General features: G+C 59.3%; 2 protein-coding genes across 5 annotated transcripts in view; one reads left to right on the forward strand and one right to left on the reverse strand.

The window, feature by feature from the left end:
- Positions 1 to 7,540, forward strand: part of RFX1 (regulatory factor X1) — a 52,528-nt gene extending 44,988 nt beyond the window's left edge. For all 3 annotated transcript variants that reach the window (XM_050925604.1, XM_050925602.1, XM_050925603.1), the window contains 2 exons: positions 1,957 to 2,002; positions 2,348 to 7,540. In XM_050925604.1, coding sequence (XP_050781561.1) covers positions 1,957 to 2,002; positions 2,348 to 2,514 — 213 coding nt within the window. In that variant the 3' untranslated portion in view covers positions 2,515 to 7,540. The remainder of the gene's footprint in view (positions 1 to 1,956; positions 2,003 to 2,347) is intronic.
- Positions 7,541 to 7,779: 239 nt separating this feature from the next.
- On the reverse strand, positions 7,780 to 26,140 carry DCAF15 (DDB1 and CUL4 associated factor 15). Of its 2 annotated transcripts, none has more exons than XM_050925606.1 (13): positions 26,002 to 26,140; positions 23,518 to 23,615; positions 23,192 to 23,327; positions 22,002 to 22,108; positions 20,631 to 20,770; positions 19,978 to 20,148; positions 15,795 to 16,412; positions 14,194 to 14,285; positions 12,174 to 12,302; positions 11,167 to 11,252; positions 10,697 to 10,801; positions 10,123 to 10,238; positions 7,780 to 8,719 (listed from the first exon to the last, which is right to left on the reverse strand). In XM_050925606.1, the coding sequence occupies exons 1-13, from the start codon at positions 26,134 to 26,136 to the stop codon at positions 8,664 to 8,666; spliced, it is 1,989 nt and encodes a 662-aa protein (XP_050781563.1). In that variant the 5' UTR covers positions 26,137 to 26,140; the 3' UTR covers positions 7,780 to 8,663. The 2 variants fall into 2 exon arrangements, with proteins under 2 accessions (XP_050781563.1, XP_050781562.1); XM_050925605.1 differs by having other exon boundaries at positions 10,697 to 10,831.
- Between the last annotated feature and the right edge of the window lie 595 nt (positions 26,141 to 26,735).

Below are 26,735 nucleotides of genomic sequence, written 5' to 3' on the forward strand. Positions count from 1 at the left end.
GATCCAGTGCAGCGGGGAGGCGGGGTTACCAGCCGAGACGGGTCGACCCAGTGCGGGGGGGAGGCGGGGTTACCAGCCGAGGCGGGCCGACCCAGTGCGGGGGGGCGGGGTTACCAGCCGAGACGGGCCGATCCAGTGCAGCGCGGAAGCGGGGTTACCAGCCGAGACGGGCCGACCCAGTGCAGGGGGGAGGCGGGGTTACCAGCCGAGACGGGCCGACCCAGTGCAGGGGGGAGGCGGGGTTACCAGCCGAGACGGGCCGACCCAGTGCAGGGGGGAGGCGGGGTTACCAGCCGAGACGGGCCGACCCAGTGCAGGGGGGAGGCGGGGTTACCAGCCGAGACGGGCCGACCCAGTGCAGCGGGGAGGCGGGGTTACCAGCCGAGACGGGCCGACCCAGTGCAGGGGGGAGGCGGGGTTACCAGCCGAGACGGGCCCACCCAGTGCAGGGGGGAGGCGGGGTTACCAGCCGAGACGGGCCCACCCAGTGCAGGGGGGAGGCGTGGTTACCAGCCGAGACGGGCCCACCCAGTGCAGGGGGGAGGCGGGGTTACCAGTTGAGACGGGCCCACCCAGTGCAGGGGGGAGGCGGGGTTACCAGCCGAGACGGGCCGACCCAGTGCAGGGGGGAGGCGGGGTTACCAGCCGAGACGGGCCGACCCAGTGCAGGGGGGAGGCGGGGTTACCAGCCGAGACGGGCCGACCCAGTGCAGGGGGGAGGCGGGGTTACCAGCCGAGACGGGCCCACCCAGTGCAGGGGGGAGGCGTGGTTACCAGCCGAGACGGGCCGACCCAGTGCAGGGGGGAGGCGGGGTTACCAGCCGAGACGGGCCGACCCAGTGCAGGGGGGAGGCGGGGTTACCAGCCGAGACGGGCCGACCCAGTGCAGCGGGGAGGCGGGGTTACCAGCCGAGACGGGCCCACCCAGTGCAGGGGGGAGGCGGGGTTACCAGCCGAGACGGGCCCACCCAGTGCAGGGGGGAGGCGGGGTTACCAGCCGAGACGGGCCCACCCAGTGCAGGGGGGAGGGGGGGTTACCAGCCGAGACGGGCCCACCCAGTGCAGGGGGGAGGCGGGGTTACCAGCCGAGACGGGCCCACCCAGTGCAGGGGGGAGGCGGGGTTACCAGCCGAGACGGGCCGACCCAGTGCAGGGGGGAGGGGGGGTTACCAGCCGAGACGGGCCCACCCAGTGCAGCGGGGAGGGGGGGTTACCAGCCGAGACGGGCCCACCCAGTGCAGGGGGGAGGCGGGGTTACCAGCCGAGACGGGCCGACCCAGTGCAGCGGGGAGGGGGGGTTACCAGCCGAGACGGGCCGACCCAGTGCAGCGGGGAGGCGGGGTTACCAGCCGAGACGGGCCGACCCAGTGCAGGGGGGAGGCGGGGTTACCAGCCGAGACGGGCCGACCCATTGCAGGGGGGAGGCGGGGTTACCAGCCGAGACGGGCCGACCCAGTGCAGCGGGGAGGCGGGGTTACCAGCCGAGATGGGCCGACCCAGTGCAGCGGGGAGGCGGGGTTACCAGTTGAGACGGGCCCACCCAGTGCAGGGGGGGAGGCGGGGTTACCAGCCGAGACGGGCCCACCCAGTGCAGGGGGGGAGGCGGGGTTACCAGCCGAGACGGGCCGACCCAGTGCAGGGGGGAGGGGGGGTTACCAGCCGAGACGGGCCCACCCAGTGCAGGGGGGAGGCGGGGTTACCAGCCGAGACGGGCCGACCCAGTGCAGGGGGGAGGGCTGGTGCCCTGGACTAGATGATCCCATACAGGAAATGTGTTTCTCTGAAGTCCTGCCACCGCCTTGTCAGAGGGGACGGTGCAGGTGCCCATTGCGATGGGGAAGAGGGGAGCAGATGCTGGTCTCCCCAACCCACCTGCTATCGTCCTGCCTCCCTGGTGGGGAGACGGAGGGGGCGGGGCTGGGGGCTCTGAGCACTCATCCTGGTTTGTCTTTCCAGTTTGCTAACCTGACGAGCTCCTTGAATTCTCTGGACGCAGACAAAGGTAACTGCCCACCTGCCACGTCTCTCCGAATGGGGCCATTGCCTTTAAGCTGCCAAGCGCCACAGTTCCTCGGGGTCCAGCTTGCTCAGTCCAGCAGCACCCCCCTATCAAGTCCCCTCCAGTCAGGCTGCAAAGGGGTTCAGAGGAGATGTGGGCCCCAACTCCCCCATCAGCTAATCTGCGCAGGCCGCACCCATGGGACAATGGAATAGTTAAAGAAGGGACCGGGAGGCGGGTGGGACCATGCAGGGCGGGGCCAGAGAAATACAGGGTTTAGGGCACAGACAGTGCAGGCACCGGATACTCAGCGCCCTCCCTCTCTCGTCCCTGATCTCTTTGACTCAGATGAGGAGGAGGAGGAAGAGGAGGAGAGCGACGACGAGATGCAGCAGGAGATTTCCCTCAACTCCAATGACTCCACCAGCCTGACAGCTGAGCCCCTGGAACCCCCCTCCAAGCTCTCACGGACGGACTCCAGGGGGATCTTTGTGCAAGCCCTGCCTTCCAGCTAGAGGCCAGAGAGACGCCTGCGTGGGCCTGGAGTCAGAACCACCCAGCCAGAGCCGAGTCCTGTGTCCAGTTCCTCCCGGCTGCTGCCTAGTGATAAAGATGAGCTATTCCTTGTCTCCGAGTGGTATGCAAAGCGCTTTCATTTCCGCCCCCGGCCCTGCTGCCCCCGCTGAGCCCGGGCTCACCCCACTCCCCAGCGTGGGTGCTTTGTGGGCTGTGGAAGGCTTGTGCAGTGAGAGTGCCCCGTTATGGGGGAGGCGAAGCAAGATGCCATTTAACACCACTACACCCCTCGCCCCTGCTCCAACCCCCTGGGCTGGGTGGCTCCTGCAGGGCTGCTGTCCTACCATGTGGGGGAGCAGCTCCCTCCTCAGCTGGGCACAGGGCTGCTAGCCTCCAGCTTCGCTGCTTTTTACTTTCCCGAGATGCAGCTTCTGCCCTTTCCGAGATCTGGCAGAGAGCATCACGGGACTTCTGAACAGGAGGCAAGTACCTGTCTCCAGCCCTCACCTGCCAGCCCCTCCTAGCTGTCAGAGCCGCGGTCCAGCGGGACGATTCACTTGGACTTTCACCCAGGCAGTGATTGAACCAGCCCCCTGTCTACACGGGCCCAGGCTGTCCCCATGGGAAGGCACCAAGCCAAGCACAGAAGCCTCCCGCCGGCAAACTCCTTGCACAGCCAGTCTGGCTCCCAGCTTCCCCCCGCCAGGGCAGGTACGGCAAGCCAGTGCCAGTGGGCAGGGCTGCAGCTCCGCGAGAGCACGTGTAGTGTCCTTTAGAGGCTTTTCCTGGGCCCAGCAGGGATGAGAGCTGCACAATCAAAGGGCCGCATCCCCTCGTTTTTAGTGGCTAAGGGACTCATGCAGGGGAGCCCCCAGCGGGGCTTGTGGGGGCTGGCCATGCTAGCCCCTGGCGCACATCACAGGTCATTTATGACTCCCATTGGCAAGGGCACAGTGGCCAGCTCTGTGTCATCAGCGTGCTCAGTGCCCCGGGGAAGGCTCCGAGGCCCAGCCCCTTCACTACCTGCACGGCTCAGCGCTGCCCTCTCCCACCTGCCAGCCTGCCTGCATGGGGCTGAAATCAGGAGTTCTGGGTCAGCTCCTGCTCTGTGCAGCCTCAAGGGGCGCTCGCCGTACAGGGGATGTGCAGCAGAACCCAGGTGCCTTAGGGAATATGCATTTGTTGTGCCAGACGCGTCAGCTGCCAGAGCAGCCCTGGCCAGGAGGCTCCTTAGAGAATAGGCAGGGGCGGGGGAGACGGATGGGGGCTGAGCGGGTATTTCTCCTCTCAGCCGCAGTGGGGGATTACGGCACAGAACCCATGGAACTGGCAAAGCCACGGCCAGAAAACCAGCAGCGTCTCTTAGTGGGCGAGAGCAGGAGCCGTGGCAAAGCTGCCCTGGCAGTGATCTGAGTCTGTCACAGCCCCTTGGGGAGTTACGTCCCCCCCCACACCCCGCACAATCCCTCGCAGCTTCGTTCTTCCCCTCCTTCCCCCTCCCGCACATCACGCTGCTGCTTGGTCCTGCTGGTTCCAGGAAGGGGGGTGAGGAATCTCCCTCCCCCCGGCCTATTTCATTCCTGGTCTTGGATCTTTTCTCTCTTGTGTATTTTATCCCCTTTTGGGGCTGAGAGCTCAGCCCTCAACATTTCCACCCTCACACAGAAGCTGTTCTCCCAGCGCCTCTGCTTAAACCCTCCCTGGTCGACCCAGTGAGCTTTGGCTGCTCGTGCTAACAGCTGTCGAAGATCCAGGCTCTGTCTGGGGCTCCTGCTCTCAGTGTCGTCCCAGCCGGCAGGCAGGTCCTGGAGGAACAGGAGACTCCAGAGAGCAGAGCTGTTTCATGGGCAGGTCTTCGCTCCCAGAGCCTCTGGCTACGTGCGTTTGTTCCGGGACAGCAGCTTTGGCTGCAGTGCAGCCCCAGTGCTCGTGCCCTGTCTGCCCTCTGCCCACGGTCCTGGCTCTTTAGATCATCCCACAAAGGGGCTGGGTCTCTGCTTCGCGCTCCAGCGGCTGTGAGACACAGAGACCTTCTCCCCCGGCCCTCCCCACAGGGATCCCCAGGCTCCTGGCCTGCATGTGCCAGGCAGGGCAGAGCGATGGCCAGCCCCGGGGAGGGGGCTACTCGGCCATATGGCACGCAGCCTCCCCGCTCTGCCGTGTGTGCAGGCTGTGTTATGGGCCCCTGCTGCTGGTGCTGCTGGCACTGCCTGGCTGGCAGCTGGCGCATTGCAGCTGCCAGCTCCCAACGCTTGGCCAGTGCTCCCAGTGAGACGTACTGGGGGCTTCTTAGCATCTCCTCCCCAGCATCCCCTTGTGCACGTCCCAGAAGGACGCTCTGCTCTTCGGTCAGGCAGCCGGCCCGGCCTTTCCTCTTCCCCTTTCTGCTGGGGGACAGACCTAGGCTAGCAGCTGAGGGGCAGCCCGCTGTGCTGACAGCAAGCCCCAGGGGCAGCTGGAGCGCTGATCTCCGCTCAGGCGATAGGACCAGGGGCTCAGGCAAGAGCAGTGCAGTAAAGAAGGGAGGGTTCTGAGCAGCATTGCAGGACCGGGGGGGCAGGTTAGAATGTCCAAACCCCCACACTGGGGGCTTCCTGGCAATCATATTCAGCCCCAGATCTTGACTTACCCCCTGACATCTCCCCCCAAGATGGTAAGATGACCTCTGACCTCAGGCGGCTGGAGGGTCAGAATAAGAGCCCTGGAGTCATGCTGTGGGGTTAGAGCTCAGCTGCTCTCTGCCAGGGAGGCTCTGGCCATGGATTCCCGCAGCCCCAGCGGGCAGGGCTCAGCCCGGCAGCACAGAGCCAGCAGCTCAAGCAGCAGGCACAGCACAGAGCTCCTGCTGCTCCCCTTATTCATTCCCACTGTGGCTCTGCTAATCTCCCTCGGGGACAGGGCATTGCTACCCTGAGGTCCAGGAGAGCTGTGGCAGGCTGGGGACCCCCTGCCAGCCCCTGGCCCTCACTGCCAAAGCCGACAGGGCAAAGGGTGAGTGAATCCGGACAGGGCATCAGGTCTCAGCCGGTTAGTCTGGCGTGAGGCATGGGCAGGGTGCAGCGCCCCAGCAATCAGCAGCGTTTCCCCTCGGCCGTTCTCCAGCGGGCAGGGGGCTTCGGCTGCTGGGGAGGATACAACCAGCCCTCGCTTTCCACCCGCCAGTCAGCGGGAGGGGCCGTGTTCTGGGGACCACTGCCCTACACCCCCACCCCAGGCCCCTCTCACCCTGCTGCCTCCTGGCTCCCAGGAGTCCAACCCTCCACACCCTTTCCTGAGATTGCGCAGACCAGAGCGCCCCCTGCTGCACGGCTCGGAGCACGACAGGCCTGGCTAGCTGGGTGCAGCTGGCTTTGTATTTCACCAACGCCGATTGCAGCCGGTTCTCTGCCCTTGTCCCTGCCCCAGGCCCAGGCTCTGGGCTCCCCTGCAGGGCAGGTGGCGCCTTTCAGCCCTGTAACAGGAGCCCACTCCTCGTTCAAGTGCAATTCCAGCTGGGTGCTGCACGGGCTCTTCCATAGGAGTCTCCACCCTCCAAGGACCCACCTCGGGGGCCCAAGACCCAGCACCTTCCCTGCCTGCTGGAGCTGCTGAGTGTGCTCGATGTCTCCGAGGCAAGGCCCTGCCCAGGTCCAACCCCCCGCAGGGAACTGCCCCAGGCTGTAGCTCGCAGGGGATATGGCAAGGCCCATTCACGCCCCCTAGTGGAGAGAATCAGGAGAACTGCAGTCATTGCCCATTCCCCCAGCCACCAGCCCAGCCTCATGGCCCTAAGCTGTCCTTGCAAAGGGGCCTTGCTTTGCAAACACTTTGTTGCTGTTTGTGTCTTTGACAGCTTCCCCCTCAGCTAGCAAAGTGCCCCCGTGTTTCCCATTGCAAACCCCGCAAGAGGTGACTCCACCCTCCCACTGTGAAAACGGCTAAGGTCACCACAGAGCTCTCATGCCCACCTGGGACACGGACTGCCACATGCCAGAGCTCAGAGCCCCTGAGAGCTTGGGGCCAGCGAAAACGTATTTCATACCCCAGCTCTGGCACCCCTGGTCCAGCAGTGGGAAGAAGGCAGCGGCCCCCCAAAACATCAAGAAATAGGTAGTTTCACTGTTAGCTTCCAGCCGAGGCGTTAGGACAATACGAGGGTAGCTGTGCCCACCCCCTACAAACCTCTGCAGTTGAGCTCCCACCCTGGCTTTGGTTTAGAAATGTTCAAGTCCCGTTGCCATTCAGACTTGTGGCATGACCCCCCCCACCCCAAAGCTACCTGTGCTCCCCCTCACCCCTCAAGCAGGATGGCCAGAGACACGATCTTACCTTTCTTTTGAGTTGCTGCCTTATAAAATACCCTCTGCCCAACCCATGGGAGATGCCCTCCGCTTGGGTAGCTTCTGCTCTGGCTGGGAAACAACTGAGCTCAAGGTCAGTCAGTGGGTGGGTCTGGGATCTTGCTTATCCCCCGGCTTTGCTCGGAGAGAACAGAGCAAAATGCTCCTTGGCGTCCCGCCTCTCTGCTAGTAACCAAGAGCCCAGCAGTCAGGTTCGGCTACTCTCCGTGCGCCAGAAACCAAGTTCGACTCGACCGGTTTGTAACTGAACATTAGATATTCTAGTTTTAAAGAGGAAAAGAAATCTGTGCTTTTGTATGTAATGACTAATCCTTACTCTATAAACCACTTCAACATTGTGAGATTGGTGAAGCTATAAATTACTTGATATTTTTGGGTTTTTTCAACCATCATGGCCTTATTTGTTCACTTTTTCCAGTGGTTTAAACCTGTGAGATAGATGTTTATTGAAAAATCTACATATTGTATAAAATATATATTTTGTGTCAATCTTCTGTGCAGCAGCGGCTGTGGGCTGCGCTGCAGCCTTCACGTGGAGTGTGAAGAGCTTTTGTAGGTGTCCGGCCCAGGAGATGGGCAGTGCCTGTGATGGGATGATGTAGACGTGTGTAGTCTAGAGTGCAAACGCTGTTTTCTACCTTTTGTAGTTCTTTCTTAAGAGAAATAAATTCAGCCGTGTTCTTTGCCTCCGGCGCCACTTGGTTATTGGCAGTGGGAGCCGTTTGCCCGGATGGATCACGCTCGAGAAGGCTTCTCGCTAATCCTTGAGAGCACGGCCCAGTCACGTGGTGCTCAGCACACCTGGACGGCAGCTCCGCTCCAGTCCGTGGTGGAGCTGGGAGGTGACCCCGGAGCTGCGCGGCACACGCACTCCATGCAGGCACCCTGCCCTGCGCCCGCAGCAGAAAGCGACGCAAGCCCAAGTCTTGGAAATTAAAACGTTTATTACTGGGAAACAAAAGCCCATTTGAGGAGAAACTAAATGATTAACAGTGGGGCCAGGGATGTGGAATGATCCACAAAGTGTGCGGGCGGGGGAGAGGTGCGTTATCTGGACTCAAAGGAAAAGCCTCCTCCACTGGAAAAAGTGCCTTAAACACTGAACAGAGAATGACACTTAAATAGACATTGAACAGAACCGGGCAGTCTGGCCCCTTGGAGGGCGGGAGATTTGTTCAGCCACAGGGGGAAGCTGGAATGCTGCCCTCTCACCCCCTCAATAACACCTGAACGGTCCCAGGAGAGGGGCTGCGAGGGTCCTTCTCCCCAGGGGCCAGGCGCGCTGCTGACGGCTTTGGCAGCACGCAGCCGGAGCAGTATTAAAAGAATTCACCGTCTCCAATAAGCAAGGAGATGCTGAAGTGGTGTCCTGAGCCGGAGGACAAGGCTGCCCCATCGCCAGAAAGGGTGGACCCCTGCCCTAGCAGCAAGTGCCAGGGCATGTTACTGCTACATCACCGCAGATCACGGTGACGAGGGTCAGGTCCCCTCCCACAGCATCCCGCTAGCCCGACTGAGCATGTGCACCACAGGAAACGCCACCGGCAGGCAGAGCGGCCTGTAGCCGTTGGCAGAGGCAAGAGACTCGTGGTCCAACCCCCGAGGAGCCGCTGGGCCTGGCCCTGGGCCGACAGGCATTCCCCCTCCCCTAGGGATACTCCTACTTCCAGCCACTTCCAGCAAAAGCACGAGTTACTCTAATTAGAAAAAGGATGAAGAGAAATGAAAACCCAACGAAACTCAACCAGGAGGAGGTAGTTAAATCCGACGTACAGTACGGCAGGAACCAACCCGGGCTCGCCTCCGCGTCACAAGACAATCCAGGTGTAACGCTCGTTGTCTGCTAGGACCTTCAAGGAGCAGCCTAGAGATTGAAGAGCAGGTGGGTTTAAGGAGCTGCTCCTCCGTGGCCATTTCCCCACTTCCAAGGCTGGGCGGATGAGGGCGGGGGGGTCATGCCCAGGGCTGCGCTGGGGGTAGGGGAAAGATCCAAGTCTCTCCACTACACTGATGGTAAAGTAAGGTGGCAGGATCGGCGCAGGGCCTGGGCCAGGAGTCAGTGTGGATACAAGCCACCGTGCAGCAAGGAGTCAAGCCAGGGGCGTGCTCAGTGCAGGAGATGGTCCTGCTGGAGGTTCACGATTCAAGCCCAGCATGGCATGCCTGCCATGCCCGCCCCACATCCCCCGGCACGGCTCTGCCCTCCCCTGCCTACTGACAGGGCACAGCTCTGCCTGGCTCGGCTGCCAGCCAAGCGTGGAATCCCATCCGTCGGTCAGGAGTCCTCTGGCCTGCCCGTGCTCAGCTGCAAAGTCAGGAGACACGTAGGGCGCAGGGGGAGGGAGCAGCAGGCCCTGGAGAGATGGGACAGAGTCCTGCACCCAGAGGGTAGGGACCAAGCCCCAGAACAGCCTGGGCAGCTGCCCCTGCTCCCCCACATTCCCATTAGAGCTCCGGCTACGGGATCAGCTGGGTCCAGCCTGGGAGGGGTTTGGTCAGACACCATCTGCACCAGGACTGCTGGGCGTTTGGCTTCTTTGTCTAACCCATCTGCCCAAGCTTAGCCATGGGCCGGCTGCAGGAATCCAGGGGCGAGGATCTCAGCGGCCACTCCTGGCCTTCACTGATATACAGGGATCTAGGAGCATGCAATTATTTCCGGTGGGGAGTTTAACCGAGGGCCATGCAGCGAAGAGCTGTGACTGGGCAGTTAGCCTCCCCAGTCCGTACCTCCTGGGGTAGCTGGAGATTGGAGGGCAGAGAGGGACGCCCCACACATGGAGTCTAGGGCAGGACATGGTCTAGCAGAAAGTAACTGTCCCAAAACACGACAGGGAGCTTAGAGGCCCCCCCGCTGGGCTCTGGAGGGAACCGCGTCCTTGGCAGCACAGCCCAGACACGCTTCGCCTCCTCTGAGCTGGAAAGGAGAGCAGCTTCCCCGAGATCCAGCCTCCAGCAGCACGGCACACGGCTCGCCCAGGCCCCAGGCAGCTGCAGCGCCACGTTCCTGCTGCGGGGGTGCAGAGCATAGGCCTGGAGCCGAGCGAATGGTTCAGGGCTCCATGGCCCTCCCAGGCAGGCTGGGAGCGTAGCGGGGCTCTGCTGCTCAGCGGACTGGGGAAGCTGCGTGCTGAAGGTGATCTGAAGCAGGCAGCCAGCCGTGCTGCGTCACCCTGCCCAGCCCCTCTCACTCACACAGACCTGGCTAGGAGTCCCTGAGGGGAAGCTGGGCAGCCCCTTCCTCCAGGGCTCAGTGCCCGGCTGTACCTTTATGAAGTGCCTCGTTGGTCATTCTGTTGACGTATCGCCCGCTGCTCTCCGGCACCAGCCACTTCATCACCATGTCCACGCAGCTCTTCCGGTAGGAGCTCCAGACGCTGCCGCTGCGGACAGGAGACAGCACCGTGAGTGGGCAGAGCAGGGGCCTGTCCTGGGGCGAGGCCCCAGCCTGTGATTTCCCAGAGGCAACGCCCTGGACAGTTTGTATTAGTGCTGTCAAAACGCAAGCACCAGGCAGTTCTGGGGCTGGTCAGATCCCCAGACGCCCCACAGCCCCAGGCTTGGAGGTCAGCAGCGGCAGGGCCCTCCGGACGCAGATGCCCCAGCTCAGGGGAGGTGGAAGGGAGCTGTGTTCCCAGTGGAGAAAGCTGGAAGGCAGGGCCACTTTGGTTTGGAAAAGGGAGGTTTGAAGTGAGATGGCAACAGGCTCAGTGAAGGGCTCGAGTCTAACCAGCAAAGGTCTGACGGCGCCAGGATCTGGGACTCGGCCCCCCAGCCCAGCTCTCTGGAGCAAGTGTCTTTTTCCAGCTCACCCCAGCAGGCACTGGCCATGGCCACGCACCTGGTCTGCCCCTTGACTTCTGTGAGGTCTCCCACGCTGACGGTGATGAAGGTGCCGGTGTTCAGATTCCAGGCCACTTTCAAGCTGGTGTGATAGGTCTTTGGTCTGGAGGGGAGGCACAGGACACACACCGGCCTGGGCAGGTTAGAATAGGGGTCGGCTAGAAATTAACCATTTCCTCCCCAAACCCATGGCACACAAGCCCCACGGTCAATCTGGGCAGTTACCAGGACCCCTGGACCCTGCTAGGGACTGAGGTTGGATGGAGGGGTTCTGGCAAGGGGGTCGCCCTGTTGCTGCTGGAATTCCTCCCAGACCCCCTCTCCCCCACAAACTCCTCCGGCATCTGCTCCCCATGACCTCCCTTCACACCAGTTCCTGCCCCTTCTGTGGGGACTGGGTCCCCTAAAAGCACCCGCCGAGGGGCTGGAGAGACATCACGGGGGGAGTGCGGTAGTGGCTGAACTCACCTAAGCTGGCCCTCTTCGTCAGGAGATGGGAAGGCCAAGAGCAATAATCCGATATTGATTATGACTTGGTTGGTTTCTGGACACACCTAGAGGGAGGGGATTGGACAGTTGACTCGGGGAGGTTACAGAGCCTGGCAGAGATGACGGCAGAGCACGGCTGTGCATGGCTCACGCTGGGCTGGGCAGAAGGAAGGGTGGCCTGGTTGTATTTAGCCCTGGATGGTACCTCCAGAGCCCAGGATTCTCTGTTAAGCCTCACAGCTGATGTGCACAAGAGACCTGCCCACTGGGATTGCCCACCACACACCGGGCACTGCAGTCAAGACAGTAGAAACACGAGCAAGATCTCAAACAGCAGCACCAAAGGGAGGGGCTTGACCCCTCCTCCCCCTCCCCCTCAGGTTAGGTTAGTCAGGAGCTCCAACAGCCACCCCCAGAGCAGTCAGCCGCCAGGTGCTGCAGCAGGAAGTGAGATCCCCACCCCCCAAAGAGGCAAGGTGCCAATCACTCCCCTCTGACCCCCCCATCCCAGTGCAGCAGCCAGGGGAAATGCAGAGGCTGAGACCTGCTCCTTCTGTGGGTTCCTGGCCAGACCATCTCTCCCCTCCACTCAGTTCCCCAAGGAGCCCCCTCAACTCTGCCACGTACAGACTGGACCCAGGCATGCAATGCCGAGTGCCCAGGGCCTGAAGCCCACTGGCCACGCCCGGTTACAGAGGAGGGCTACTACAATGGGTTTCATTCCAGCAGCAGCACTACGGCTTCTGGCCAGTTCTTCGCTCCAGTATGTGGCAGCCAACAGAGAAGTTTGTTGACCCTGCTGGAGGAGCGGCCGGCGGAGCCCCTGGGTGTTACTCCTCTGTGCTGGCTCCCAGCCCAGGCAGGGTGCTGCAGCTCTCAGGGCACGCAGCCGGAGGCGGTCCCGTTCCAATGCTGCCCGACGGCTTCGCTAGGCAGCATGAGGCTCGCCTGGCTCCACAGGGGAAGGGACGCTCTCGCACACTCACCTCTAAGATGACGATGTCGTAGTCACTGAAGGAGCAGAACTGCCTGGACCAGGAGGCGTCGTTCCGGATCACCTCATTAATGACGTACTCAAAATCCAGAGTCAGCTGCTCCACAGTCAGGTACTGGCCCTGCAATGGGAGCGGAGAACCCAGATGCCTCGGCAGCTGTTTCTCCCTAGTCTTAAGGGCCGGTCTCTTTAGTTTCCACCCTCAGCCCAGCTGTGCTAGTTAGAAAGCTTTCTGTCTGAGCCAGGGAGCTCACTCCTCAAAGTCCAGTCCCACCCAGCGATGGGACTCCGCAGAAAGGGCCCCTTTTCTCACCCCCCAGCTCTGTGCTGAGACAGACAGACAGGCTGGTCCAAGCGTCTAGCTACGTAAGACCAACCTGGCTCCGAGGGCACAAGCTAGATTCGACTCAGCTCACCCATCACCAGAATTGTGAACCAAGTTTTAACTGCAGGCTCGAGCTCTGCCCCCATGCACGAGCCCATTACCTCCTACAGGGCTGGCAGCCAGGTTACAGGGAGTCGCTGGGACTCCCTGAGATCTGGGTGTGATTCCCAGCCCTGCCAGACTCCCTGTGTGACTGTGTGGGCTTCACCTCTTGTGCCCTTTCTCTCAGCTGTAAGCTCGTCAGGGAGGAGCTCTCACGGGGTGTTTGTTCAGCGCGTGGTGCTCTAGGCCCCCATCTCAGCTGGAGCCTGTAGACTCCATACCAAGTCCATCAGCACTGAGACAGACAGGACGGGGGCACCTCTCTGGCTGGCAGAATCTTTTACGACCAACAGTGGACAGAAACCACGGCCACGAAGCCTCACAGTGCTGATTCAGCAGCCCTCCTCAGAAGACCTGCTCCTGAGTAATCCCCCCACCGAGGGCTGGTCATCATTTTACAGAGGTGATCAGGAACAGTCCCCACCATGGTGCAGACGGGGAACACGACTCGCCCAGTCACCCAGCAGCAGCGTCAAGAATGGAAGCTGGGTCTCCTGCATCCCAGGCCAGTGCTCTGCCCACTAGAGCAGTGGTTCTCAACCAGAGGTCCAGAGGGCCTGTCAAGCAGGGCCAGCATCAGACTCACTGGGGCCCAGGGAAGAAAGCTGAAGCTCGAGGCCCTGAGCTCCCCCACCTGGCGCTGAAGTCAAAGCCTGAGCAGCTTAGCTGCATGGGGCTCGCTGTGGCGTGGGCCCCCAGGCAACTGCCCTGTTTGCTACCCCCTAATGCTAGCCCTGGCGTGGATATGCAGAAAAGCAGTTGTTGTGCCACAGGTGGGCTATGGAGGTTTTATAGCATGTGGGGGGGCTCAGAAAGAAAAACGCTGTGAACCCCAGCACTAGAGCACACTGCCTCTCATTCACACTTCCCTCCCCCAGCAGATCACTGGGTAAGCTGCCCTCTCTCAGGGAGGCATCTCCCTCCAGCCCAGCCCAGCCCATTTAGAAGGTGAAAAATCAGAATTTTTGTGACTGTAGAAAGCATCTGTGAACTCAGCAAGGTTCGGCTGCCTCGCTGGGGAAGGCTGACTGGAGGTGGGGCAGCGTGGTTAGTTTTCGCCCAAGGGTGTTACTCACAGCTGCCAGGTTCGGAATTGACACCTTAAAATGCGACACTTGGTTCCGGACAAAGCACTGCATGTTGGGACTTGTAGTCTCCAGGGAGACTACATCTCTCTGGAACAGCAGAGGCTGATGAAAGCTTTAGAAAGGACACACACTTCTATCTGCAAGCCTCTCACACACCATTGTTACACCTGACACCTAAGCTGACAGCACTGGGTCAGACACTTCTCCCTTTGCCTCGTGGATCACGTGGTCAAATCCTCTATTTCCAGCAACACGGCAAGATCAAATGCATTCAGCGGTAACAGAACACGGCTGCCAACCCCCCGAAACCGGCCGGGCCATCCAGGGGCAGCTGCGGGAGCATCAGCTCATTATTTGAAACTGACTAATTTCAAGCTGAAAGTGTCCCTTAAAGTCCCCCCCTCATGACAGGACCAGAGCCCGAGGCTATGCCTGACCTGGAATATGGCTCTCTCCTTCAGCGGCTTGAGGTTTCGCCCTCTTAGGTCAGTTACAACAAACGGCAGCGAGATCTTGTCATCCTCGTACTCTGAAAGGGAAGGCAGCGTGAGGCAGAGGCCACGTGGCTGGCGAAGGGCCTGGGCCTGCAATCCCAAGGAACCAGAAAAGGGGTCTGCAAAGTCACCCCCCATGGAAGAGGCTTGGGAAGCGAGATGGCTGCTAAGGGAGCAGGAACAAACCACTGGTCTCAGCCCCCTGCTTTAGTGCCATATAGTCCAAGGAGTGGCTCTTCCTCTCACACCCGCTCCACGTGCATTTCTGAGCCAGCTCTGGTGACCAGAGCTCTTGCTCCCATCAGCCCTACAGAGTCGACCCAGCTCTGGGGGAACGAGCCAGATGCTACGACTCCTGTATTGCAAGTAGGCTCTGGGGGACAGGGACTGGCTTTTTGTTGTGGGGTTCTGGCCCATGCCTGGGGCTCCTAGGTGCTACCATGGTACAAATAAAACCTGCCTCCAGTTACACCTGGGCAATGCAACCAAAGGCACCAGGCTGGGCCAGCGGTTGGTGGGGAGCAGAGAAAGAAGCTAATTACAAAAAGCTGGACCCACTGAAGTGAACTGGCACCTTCCCAAGAGGGACAAGGGCAATTAACTAAGGCGTCCTCCTTCAGTCACCATTAGCTGGGACAGGACCATTTAGGCAAGTCAGCTGATCGATGTGCTGCGGAGAGCAGGGCGGGACTCTGGGGGAGGCAAGTGCTCTAGTCTCTCAGAGCCTCATTAACCAGCCTCCTGCTCACTGCCTCAGGGAAGAGACCAAGTGCCAGAGCAAATCTGTGCCAGCTGGTACGGGAGGGACTGCAGTGACCAACGTGACAGGACCAGAACGGCTCTGGCAGCCTGGGGCCAGACATGTGCTGTACCAAGGAGCTGGTGGGGATGGGGGGGGAAGGGAACCTTTCGGCACCTGTGCAGAGACTGGCCGCTCAGGGCACAGCTACGCTGCAGCTGGCAGGGAGCCGCCAAACCTGGCTTCCCCGCCCCAGCCCAGGCTTCAGCGCCTGAGATGTGCCCCGAGAGCTCCCCAAGGGAGGGGACGAGGCCCCTTCGGAGCATTACAGAACCAGGAGCTAGCGAGGGGGGTGTCTCCAGCCCGCAGCACTGCAGGGTGCTGGAGAGAGGTCCCAATCCACACCATGAATGCAAAGCGAGCACAGCTGTGCCCTGCAGGGACCCCATACAGGGGCAAGGGGCAGTTCAGTCTCCGGAGCCTGTTCAGTCCTCAGCCCCTCCACTGAGACTTCCAGCAAAATGGGGGGTGGAGGGATTGGGGTGGGGTGGTTTAGCAGCATGGAGGCCTGACTGCTGGGAACCAGAGGGAGACCCAAACTCACCGCACGGGCTGGACACTAGACCGTTAACACTCCGTTACAATGCACGTAAGTCCAATTACGAGCAGACTGAGAGTGAAAGGACCCGGGCTCCAGCCGAAAACCCCTGAGTTCCCAGTCGGCTCAGCCCTACGCGCAATCCCAACCCCTGGGCGAGTCGGTCCCTGCACCGAGAAGCGGATTGGCCTCCCTAAGCCTGCTTACCGTCCTCCGGCTCTGCCAGGTCGCTGGGCTCCAGGCCATAGCGCAGTTTGGTGTAGTTCACGTAGCCGGGCTCAGCCGGCTGGCTCTCCAGCTCCGCTCCGGCAAGGGGAGAATCTTTCGGGGGCTGATCCCCTTCTGGAGTTCGGTCTCCCCTGGGAGACGAGAGGCCATGATGCAGGCGGCAGTAACTCCCGGAGGGCCCCGAGCACGACCTTGCCTCCCATGGTGCATCAGCAGGGGGGCCCTGGGACAGGGATCTGTGTGGGCCGGCTTCCTGGGCAGGCCGGCACTCAAACCGGCCGCCACCCACCTCCTCCTCTTCCACCGGGGCTGGGCCTTTGGCCTCCTTGGCCCGCCGGAAGATATCGGCCACAAACTCTTTCGCCTTGGCCACGGCTGGCGACAGCTCCATGGGTCTGACAGGGCTTTCCGGGCCCTGGGAAGCACTGCAGGTGGACGATGGCGTGGCAGCCATTCGGCAAGGGCAGCCATCTCTTTCCATCCGCTCCTCCGCACCCGCTGGGCACCGCATGGCACCTGCAGCATCACAAGCCCCGGCGTGGGGTGACTGGGGCTGGTTCCTTCTGTCGTAGAGGATTTGGCAGAAGTTGCTGTCCTCTAAACCAGAGAGAGGCGAGGAAGGGGTTAAAGAGGCCATGGCAACACAGAGAACAGTTTCCATGGAGACATCCCTCAGCATCTTCCACTGGCCAAGTGGGAGCAGCAAGGTCTAGTGGATAGAGCACCAAGTGCCCCAATACCAGAGTGATGGGCACGGGGCACAAACCAGTCCCCTCGCGGGCCCTGCCACTGCCGTGCTGTGACTCAGCCTCTCTGCACCTCAGGTCCCAGATCCTCCCCTGTAACACGTGCCCTCTTCTGTCAGACGCTGGCAGATACTCGGATGAAGAGTATTCAAACTCTGCCTTCGTTTAGACAGTCAGGATCCGGGGTCAGCAGTACCACCCGGCTCCTGGGCAATGCTTTCCCATCAGCGCACCTGGAAGTGCTTCGCAAGCTTTAATGTATTTCCCCTGCTACGCCCCTGGGGAGGCAGGGTAGGGGGAACCAAGGCAAAGGTCACACATGGAGTCTGAACTCAGGTCTCCCAAGCCCTAGGCACATCATTTCAGAGTTTGGCTGAGATTTGGAGAGCCATCGAAGGGGGTCGGCTGCCCACTTCCCATTGGTTTTAAGGAGAAATGAACACGCAAAGCCTTAATTCGCAAAACAGCTGCCCGCTCCGAGGCTGGGTCTCTGGGATCTGACGGTGCTTCGCAGACGTTAAAGAACTGAGCCTCCAGAGCTCCTGCACAAAGGAGGCAGGTCCCGGCGGCAGAAACGTGCACACACCCCAGGTCACACGGTGAGCCAGTGGCAGAGGCAGGAGCACAACTGGGAACAGAACCCAGGAGTCTCAACTCCCAGCCTCCTGCTCTGGACTCTCCAACATGCTTGTCGATACACCAGGATTTCCCTAGAATAACACAACTCAAAATCGCTAATATAGCCCCCGCAAAACTCCCCGTCCTGCCAGTGGGGTGTGAGTTTCACCCCTTGGGCATTTCCCTGTGTCCTCATTTTAGCAGCAAGTTTCTCTGTAAAATGAGACATTACACACAGCGGGCTGCTCTCCCGAGGAAGCCAGGACGGCTTTACAGTACTCGCTAACATGGGTCAAGTTTACCTCTTCCAACGTCTAAAACACTGGGAAACCAGCATGTCACGTGCTTCCAACAGCCCGTAGGTGAGTGAGAAAGAGACTTAATGTCCCTGCATCACATTCTCCCCTTTGAGGCCCTTCCCCTACGTGTCCCTTACATGCCTCCCACCTCACCCACCAAATCTCTGCTCCGCTGTCAACTTCTCACCCCAAACACAGAATCCTAGAATCGTAGGACTGGAAGGGACCTCGAGAGGAATCTAGTCCAGTCCCCTGCACTTATGGCAGGACTAAGTATTAGACTATCCCTGACGGGGGTTTGTCTAACCTGCTCTTAAAAACCTCCAATGCTGGAGATTCCACATCTCAGCATGTCCTTAGGTATGGGACACCTACCCTGAGCCAAGCCGTGAGGGCCTCATTAGGCTGCTCCAGTTCCTGGCACCCAGGAACAGCACATGCTCCCATTGTGCCAGGCTGCGAGATCTGGACAACATACCTGTGCATTGCTACAGCAGCGTGCAATCGAGGATCTCAAAGCACTTTACAATCACATATTAACCCTCGCAATCCCAGGGGGCAGACAGTGTGGATACTCACTAGCTCTAACTTTTCATCAGCAGATCTCAAAGCACTTCTCAATCCTTTTAATCGGTTAGAAAAAGTGATTCTTTTTAAAAATTGCATTTATTGAAAACACCTTATTTAATTTAAATACATTTTCTTTTAAAAATACACCTAAGATTAAATTTGAAATGACAACCACCCATGTTAAAACCTAATCTCACTACTCAAGTTACTTAAATATATTAAAATATGCTGCGTCGATGAGCTCTCCTCACATTTTAATGAGTTGGATTATACACAGCAGTGGTTTTCAACCTTTTTCATTTGTGGACCACTAAAAAGTTTCAAGTGGAGGTGCGGACCCCTTTGGAAATCTTAGACTGTCTGTGGACCACAGGTTGAAAACCACTGATATACAGAATCGGGGGAAAACCAATTTTCTAAATATGTCAATTTCCTGTCCTGCACTAGGGGTATGTATTATTTTCAGTCTCTACAATGGGGCGAATGCTAGTAGGTACATATTTCTCAGATGTACATTCCTTACAAAGGAGGTTGGTATCATCCTTCCCTTTTTACAGATGGGGAAATTAAGGCAGGGGAAGAGGAAGCGACTTGCCCAAGGTCAACCAGCAGGTCAGTGGTAGAACCAGGAGTAGAACCCGGGTCTCCTGGGTCCCAGTCCAATACCCTAGCCACCAGACCACACTGTCTACTACAGGATCTCAAACTCAAACCACCATGAGGGCCACACGAGGACTAGTACATTGGTCCGAGGGCTGCAACACTGACCACCCCCCCCCACCCGCACCTCTTCAATGAGGCCCCGCCCCCATTCCAACCCCTTCCCCAAAGTCCCCACCCCTGCCCCGCCTCTCGTCTGTCTCCCTCCTGGAAAGCGCTAAGCACTGCCAAACAGCTGTTTGGCAGCAGGAAGCACCTGGAGGTAGGCAGAGGAGTGGAGATGTGGCGTGCTGGGGTGGGGGTGGGGGGTGGCTGGGGAGGGGAGCTAGGTGGCCGCAGGTGTGGGGGGGCGGGGCATGCAGGGAGCTTGGCAGGCTGCAGCAAATAACTTTGCGGGCCGTGTATTTGAGACCTCTGGTCTACTACATATAAACTGAGAGGCTCACTCCCCCCCCGCCCCCACACTTCCTCTGCTGGTTTTCTTACATTGCAAGCTCTTTGGGGCAGGGACATCTGATTGTGCAGCACCTGGCGCAGCAGGCCATTGGGCCCTACCGCAATAGAAAGCAGCCATAAGACCATCCTTCCCTCCCTCAAGGTTAGTGCTTGAGACCATTTGAAGCTGGAAATCCAAACCTCAACAAGGCCGAGGCGGTTGCTTTGTTCTTAGGTGGTTCAGCAGCTGTTAAATGGGGGAATGAGAACCTGAGGTCTGATGTACCTTGAAACCACCTGAGGCTACAAAGGATGCCCTACATTACCCTGGGAAGCTGGGCCTGTCTGCTCTCCCGCGCACCACTTACTCATCTCTAGGCCCAGTGACTTGCAAGATACCTGACCTTCCACCGACCCCTGGTTCCTCCCTCTGAGCAGCGGTTTCACAGCACCACACTCGTTCTGAAGCCATGGAGTTTCCAACCCCTGGCCAAGCCACAGGCCTGGGGGTTGCTGAAAGCACCACACTTAGTAGCTGTGATGCTCAAGCTGGTTGCAAGAGAAGGATGGCAATGAAGTTCTCTGGCCTGTGTTATACAGGAGCTCAGACTCGATGAGCTAATGGTTCCTTCAAATCCAAGATGAGGGAGAGAAGATACCCTGGCTAGATGGACTAAACTAAGCAGCCATTCCCACACATCCAAAGCCTCGCCGCTGACCTTGCTGAAACACCTAGCGAGGCCCGGAATTCCGAACACGGCGTCTTCCCAGGAAGAAATCCATGCACGTTAGCACTCTCCAGTTCCAGTTGCCCCAGAGAGGCATGGCGCTTACCTGCGGTGTGTACGGAAACAGCACATGCTACGAGGGAGTAGCTAGTGTTCAGCAGCACCACCTGGTCCTTCTTGAGCTGGAAGGCTGGCTGGAATGTGGGGAAAGGATAGACCACCTGGTACTTTGTGTGCAGCATGAAGCCGTGCTGCAGGCAGTGGGCGTTTGGGTCCCCTGAGAACACACAAGGAGAGGGACAAGTGAGACCATACCTGCCCAAGAGATGAGAACAGCTGGGGGTCAGACAGCACGTGGGAGACAAGCAGTCAGTCCCAGAGTCACCCACACTGAGCATGCCTAGCACCTAGCAGGGTAAGAACATTTCCTTTACTAACACTAAACAAATCCCACCAGGAGTCCGATTACATTATCCTCATTGTGTGGACCTATGGGGAAACTGAGGCACGGAGGATGAAAGCTTGCCCAAAGATCATGCAGCAAGTCAGCGGAAGAGCTGGCGAGAGGACCCAGGAGTCCCAACTGTTCCCTAAATAAATCAGGAGACCTCACTCTGTCCCATCACCAAGTCTATCACCCCACCTTCACCAAACCTCCGAGCGTCACGGCTTGCCTCATCCCACCCCCTTAGGAAGATGCACATCAGCTTCCCCGGTGAACATATTCTCTACAGCTAGGGAACCGTCCCCCTGCCTCACCTGGATGTGCGAGGGCCATATCCCTGCAGCCAGGACAGTGCATGAGTGGGGGCATGGCCACCGTGCTGATGTAAATATCCCGATGGTTTTCATCACTCATCATCATCATGTTCATCAGCAGGCCGTTTGCAGAGCGTGTGCTGCCAGGGAGACAGGAGACATCTTTGGTCACTTTCAGCGAAGTTCAGGGAGTCAAACCCTCATCTCCCTCTTTTAAACCCACATCTTCCATCCCTGGTCTCTGTCCTAGCTTGCAAATCAGGCCTATTAGCCAGTCGTGACATGGGAGAGGGGGCGATGAGATTCTCTCTTCAAAGGGTTTAATCAAAACTGGAGCCGCTACTGTTATTTTTCTTTTACAAGAGCCTCGGGGCTAAGAGGCAGGACTGAATTGCTCTCGGATCTTTACGAACAGGTTTCACATGCTGTGCCATTACACTGAGAGCTCCCAGCCCCACTCCCTGTTACTGCTTGGGTGATTAAAATGTCAGCATTTACTTTGATTGCAGCTTTCTGGGGCAGGGACAGTCTTTTGGTTCAGTTTGTGCAGCGCCCAGCACAATGGGGTCCTGGCCCATGACTAGGGTTTCGAGGCACCATCGTATCACAAACAAATACAATGTAGAGGAAAAAGCAAAAAAACACACGTCTCTGCCAATCTAACAACACACAAAACTAAATATTTATAGTCATTAAAAACAGATGGAGAACAAAACAGGTTTTTTTTTCAAAACCTGAACAAAGAAACAAGGGAAGTCAAACGATTTCAACTGATAAGGGGTCTGATCTGGAACTCTACTGCAGCCTCTTTCGACAGGAGTTTGTATTCTGCTAACCAACCACAGCAGATGCACCCCACCAGCCTCTCTTATTTGCCAGGTCAGGGCATTTGGCTCTTCCAACCTTAGATTCAGCTCAAGAGGAGGTGGGAGTGTAACTGAGCCATAGCTCTCCCTTAATATCCCAAAGCACCGCTTCCCCACTCCTGACAGCCTTAGACATGCCATCTTCTAGGGCTGGGGTGAGCTGACGGTGTATGCCTGCATACAGGGGGCAGCTGACAGGAAGGCTTGGCCTGCGCTGACCAGGCTGCACCCAATCTGTGGATAGGACGAAGACGTCAGTTTCCAAGACTGTCAGTCCTATACTTGTGTGTTACGTGAAGTATTTATAACTATTTTAAAGAGGCAGGAGTGTATCACCCAGAAACCTCAGGGAGGAGGCTGGCAGCAGCAATGAAGAATTTGCTATGGGTGCCTCAGTCTTTAACTTTTTATGGGGGGATGCGAAGTTGGGAATGCAGGAGGGAACTCAAATTCTGGCCAATTCACTCCCTCATCCCCCAAAATGGATTCATTCAATGGAACTCACTTGAAGCCAAAGACGATGACCTTGGAGGAGTCACTGGGCCATTCACACACAGTCAGGTAAAGGTCACTGTAGATTTCTTCATCTTGAAACAAGCGAACCTGTCGCACCTATGGGAACAGAGCAAATCAGATTGAAACCTGATGTGAGAAAACAGATGACCAAGCACTGGGATCTGGAATTAGAACCACCACTAGACAACTGTAGGGCCTAATGAAGTGGGTATTCACCCACGAAAGCTTATGCTCCAATACTTCTGTTAGTCCATAAGGTGCCACAGGACTCCCTCACTTTTTATAGGGCCTAAGTTACTTGGGAAGGTCTTTTAAGAGGCTTAGACCTGGTCTACACTATGAGGTTAGGTCGAATTTAGCTGCATTAGGTCAATTTTATAAGCAATGTGTCTATACAACCAACACAGTTCTGTCGACCTACACAACCGACTGTATAAAATCGTTTTCTAAAGATCGACTTCTATAAAATCAACCTAATTTCGTAGTGTAGACATACCCTTAGCCAAGATCAGGCAGTCTCTGAAAGATGTTTGGTTTGGCACAGAGAAGACAGGTGATTTTACATTTTGGATGCCCCTTTCGCTCAGGAGGGTCTCAAAATGCTTTATCGTTACAAACTGATTACATATAAGAATCACTGCATACAGCTGCCTCTGGGGTGAAGCACGACAGTAGTTTGACAGTGCACAGCAACATTGCACTAGCATTTAGCACCGGAAGAACTGAAACCGTGGGGGAAATTTAGGGAGGCAAAATGTTATGAGCTGGTTAGGGATCTGAGGACAGCAGCTCCTCAACTCTAGCAAAATGCACCCGATCGAGAAGTCAGTTTTATGCCTTGTTTAAAAGGTGATGCCTTTTGCACCGTAGTACCTCCTACAACCAGACTGGGCAACAGTGGTCAACACAGCACCCTCTAGTCTCATACGGGGCAATGATTCAAAGGAAAGAGTGTCCCCTACTGAATCCCCAATCCCCCTTCTGGGTTTTCCTTTGAAGTCTCCCTTCCAAGCACCGGCCACACCTAACCCTGTTTAACATTAGATCCCTCTGGATCACAGCCCAAAGGGGGAATATCTGCAGGAAGTGGGGCTTCATTCCTTGTGAGCCCATTCACCATGCTCAGTTGCATCAGAAGCCGTCCCTCCTCCACTGCCAGACTGGGGGCATCATACATACCAGCTTTAGCTTGCTGTGCACGTTGAATTCCCACCAATAGAGGTGGTAGATGTAGAAGGAGAAGTCGTCGTCACCACTGTTGCTGGTATATGACAAGACGTACCTCCCGCACTTGGAGAAGCCGAGGAAGATGTGTCTGGAAGATAAGCACACGATCATAGCTCAGCCCAGAGCACTCACGTGCATTCACATCCCCATCTCGCCAAACTTGCTGGGCAGGGAAACTCCCCATGAGTTTGTCTGCCCCCCACCTCCCCAAAATGGAAGTCAAGCTGAGCACGATGGATGGCCCTGCCAACCTGCCAAAGCGAAATGCCTCATCTTACCCTGCACACAAGAAATCTTCGTCAACAATATTCTTCAGGGAAACGCACACCCTTGGGGGCAGCTTGCGGAAGAGGCGTGGAGAAAGCTGCCCGCTGATCTGGAAAGAAGGTAAGTGTCAGAGACTCAGGGGTACATCCAACAAGAAGTGGGCTCAAGACATCCCAAAACGTGTCCTGAATTTCTACCCGTAGATGCCTTCTGCTTGCGACCCCAGTGTGAGGAAGGAGCTGAGCTAGGCAAGGGCTATGTGAGCAGATAGCACAGTCAGGGGTGTTTATTTCTGGTAATGGTCACCACATTAGTTGCTGCCCTTGGGCTCTCCTGACAAGTCACCATCGCAGCCCCCAGGGCTGGGTCTTTTGGGGCAATGGCTGCATGGAGCAACCTTGCTGCAGGGTCAGGGCAGCAGAACAGAGGCTGACATAGAAAACTAAGTGCCAAGACTCCTAGGTCAGTGGGGTCTAATGAACTGGGGGTGGGGAGAGATGTCGGGAGCCAGGACCCTGGGGTTTTATCTCCAGCTCTCTGCTCAAATCATTTCACCCACTTCTGCAGAAACTGCCCTCTCTTTTTTCAGAGCCTCTTACTGCCCCCCCCGAGACCCTCCCCTCTCCCACAATCACACCCCAGTCCCAATCAGTCAGACCCCCCCTTCCCTGTGCAACTGCCCCTCACAGAGCCCCCATCCCCCTTCCCTCAATGAGCTCCCTGTGGGAAGCACCCCCTCCCCTGCAAAGCAGCCCCCTCTCAGTGAGCTCTCCCTCCACCCAAACTCCCTCACAGGAGCCTCTCCTCCCCCCTCGTCCCTTTCAGGGCTCCCCATCAATGAGCCCCCCCAACCATTCCTCACAGGACCACACTCCAGTCCTCAATTAATCCCTCACCCCCAGCCCTGCCCCCCCATGTCCCTCCCCACAGAGCCCCCTGCCAATGAGCCACCCCACCCTCAATGCCCCCACAAACCCCTCCGCCCCTGCCCCCTACAGACCTCCAGCTCCCTCTCCACACAGCCCCCTGCCAGTGAGCGCCTTGCCCCCAATGCCCCTCCATAGAGCCCCCCCACATCCCTCCCCAGAGTCCCCCGCCAGTGAGCGCCTCGCCTCCAATGCCGCCACAAACCCCTCTACACCACCCCCTACAGAGCCCCCCGCCAATGAGCCATCCCACCCCCAATGCCCCCACAAACCCCTCCGCCCCACCCCTACAGACCCCCCGCCCTGCCTCCAGCTCTGTCTCCACACAGCCCCTCCCCAGTGGGCGCCCCGCCCCCAATGCCACCCACAGGTCCCCCGACCTGCCCCCCATAATGCTCCCCATAGAGTGCCCTGCCAATGAGCCACCCCACCCCCAATGCCCCCACAAACCCCCCCGCCCTGCCCCTACAGACCCCCCGCCCTGCCCCCAGCTCCATCTCCACACAGCCCCTCCCTGGTGAGCGCCCCGCCCCCAATGCCACCCACAGGCCCCCCGCCCCGCCCCCCACCTCTCCCCACACAGCCCCCTGCCAGTGAGCGGCCCGCCCCCAATGCCCCTCCATAGAGCCCCCCGCCCCGCCCCCACATCCCTCCCCACAGAGCCCCCCGCCAATGAGCCACCCCACCCCCAATGCCCCCACAAACCCCTCCGCCCCACCCCTACAGACCCCCCGCCCTGCCCCCACATCCCTCCCCAGAGTCCCCCGCCAGTGAGCGCCTCACCCCCAATGCCCCTCCCCAGAGCCCCCCGCCAGTGAGCCCCCCGCCCCCAATGCCCCTCCCCAGAGCCCCCCGCCAGTGAGCCCCCCGCCCCCAATGCCCCTCCCCAGAGCCCCCCGCCAGTGAGCGCCTCGCCTCCAATGCTCCTCCATAGAGCCCCCCCACCCCGCCCCCACATCCCTCCCCAGAGTCCCCCGCCAGTGAGCGCCTCGCCCCCAATGCCGCCACAAACCCCTCCACACCACCCCCTACAGAGCCCCCCGCCAATGAGCCACCCCACCCCCAATGCCCCCACAAACCCCTCCGCCCCACCCCTACAGACCCCCCGCCCTGCCCCCACATCCCTCCCCAGAGTCCCCCGCCAGTGAGCGCCTCGCCCCCAATGCCCCTCCCCAGAGCCCCCCGCCAGTGAGCCCCCCGCCCCCAATGCCCCTCCCCAGAGCCCCCCGCCAGTGAGCGCCTCGCCTCCAATGCTCCTCCATAGAGCCCCCCCACCCCGCCCCCACATCCCTCCCCAGAGTCCCCCGCCAGTGAGCGCCTCGCCCCCAATGCCCCTCCCCAGAGCCCCCCGCCAGTGAGCCCCCCGCCCCCAATGCCCCTCCCCAGAGCCCCCCGCCAGTGAGCGCCTCGCCTCCAATGCTCCTCCATAGAGCCCCCCCACCCCGCCCCCACATCCCTCCCCAGAGCCCCCCTGCCAGTGAGCGCCTCACCCCCAATGCCCCCCCAGACCCCCCACCCCGCCCCCACATCCCTCTCCCCAGAGCCCCCCGCCCCCACTGCCCCCCTCACCTTGACCCGGTCGAGCTGCCGCACCACGTGCTCCCGGCGGCCCCGGACCCCCCCGGAGGAGGATCCACCCCCCGCTCCAGCCGGGCCCCGCTTCCCCCCCGGGCCGCCCCGCTCCGATTTCGAGCTGGGCGCCATTTTCCCCCCGGCCCCCTCAGCTTCCGGAGCGGCCCGGCCCGCCACCGCCTCCTGCGCCCGGGCCCGCCCACGCCGCTTTTCCATTGGCCAACCCCGGCGCCCGCCGGGATTTAAGATCTCTCCGCTATTCTCATTCGTCAGACGGTCTGTCAATCATAGGCGTTCCACGCTTGCGGGGCATACGCACCAATCATAATTCGCCTCCGCGCCCCGCCCCATCAGTCCGCCTTGTCCGGTTGGTGGCTAACTCCTGTCAGTTTCTATCCCATTTGGTTGCTATGGAGAAGAGCTATCAGCTAGGGCCCGCCTCCCGGGCTGGCAGGCGGCGCAGGGGGTCTTCGGAGCGGGGTGTCTAAGTGGTGCCTGAGAAGTAGCGGGTGCTGGGCCGTTGTCATGGCAACAGGGTCTCTGTGTCCTCGAGGTGCATGAGGCCCAGGCATCCCGCGGTGGCAGCCCAGCCCAGCCCTGAGACGGGAGGCGTTGTAGCGCCCAGTGGGGCCACAGCCAATAACATGGAGCCCATTGGGGCCATAGCCAACAGCATGGCGCCCAATGGGGCAGCCGCCCAGGGCCATGGCGCCCAATGGGGCAGCCGCCCA

The sequence above is a fragment of the Gopherus flavomarginatus genome, chromosome 16, assembly GCF_025201925.1.
Source record: "Gopherus flavomarginatus isolate rGopFla2 chromosome 16, rGopFla2.mat.asm, whole genome shotgun sequence".
Taxonomy (NCBI): domain Eukaryota; kingdom Metazoa; phylum Chordata; order Testudines; family Testudinidae; genus Gopherus; species Gopherus flavomarginatus.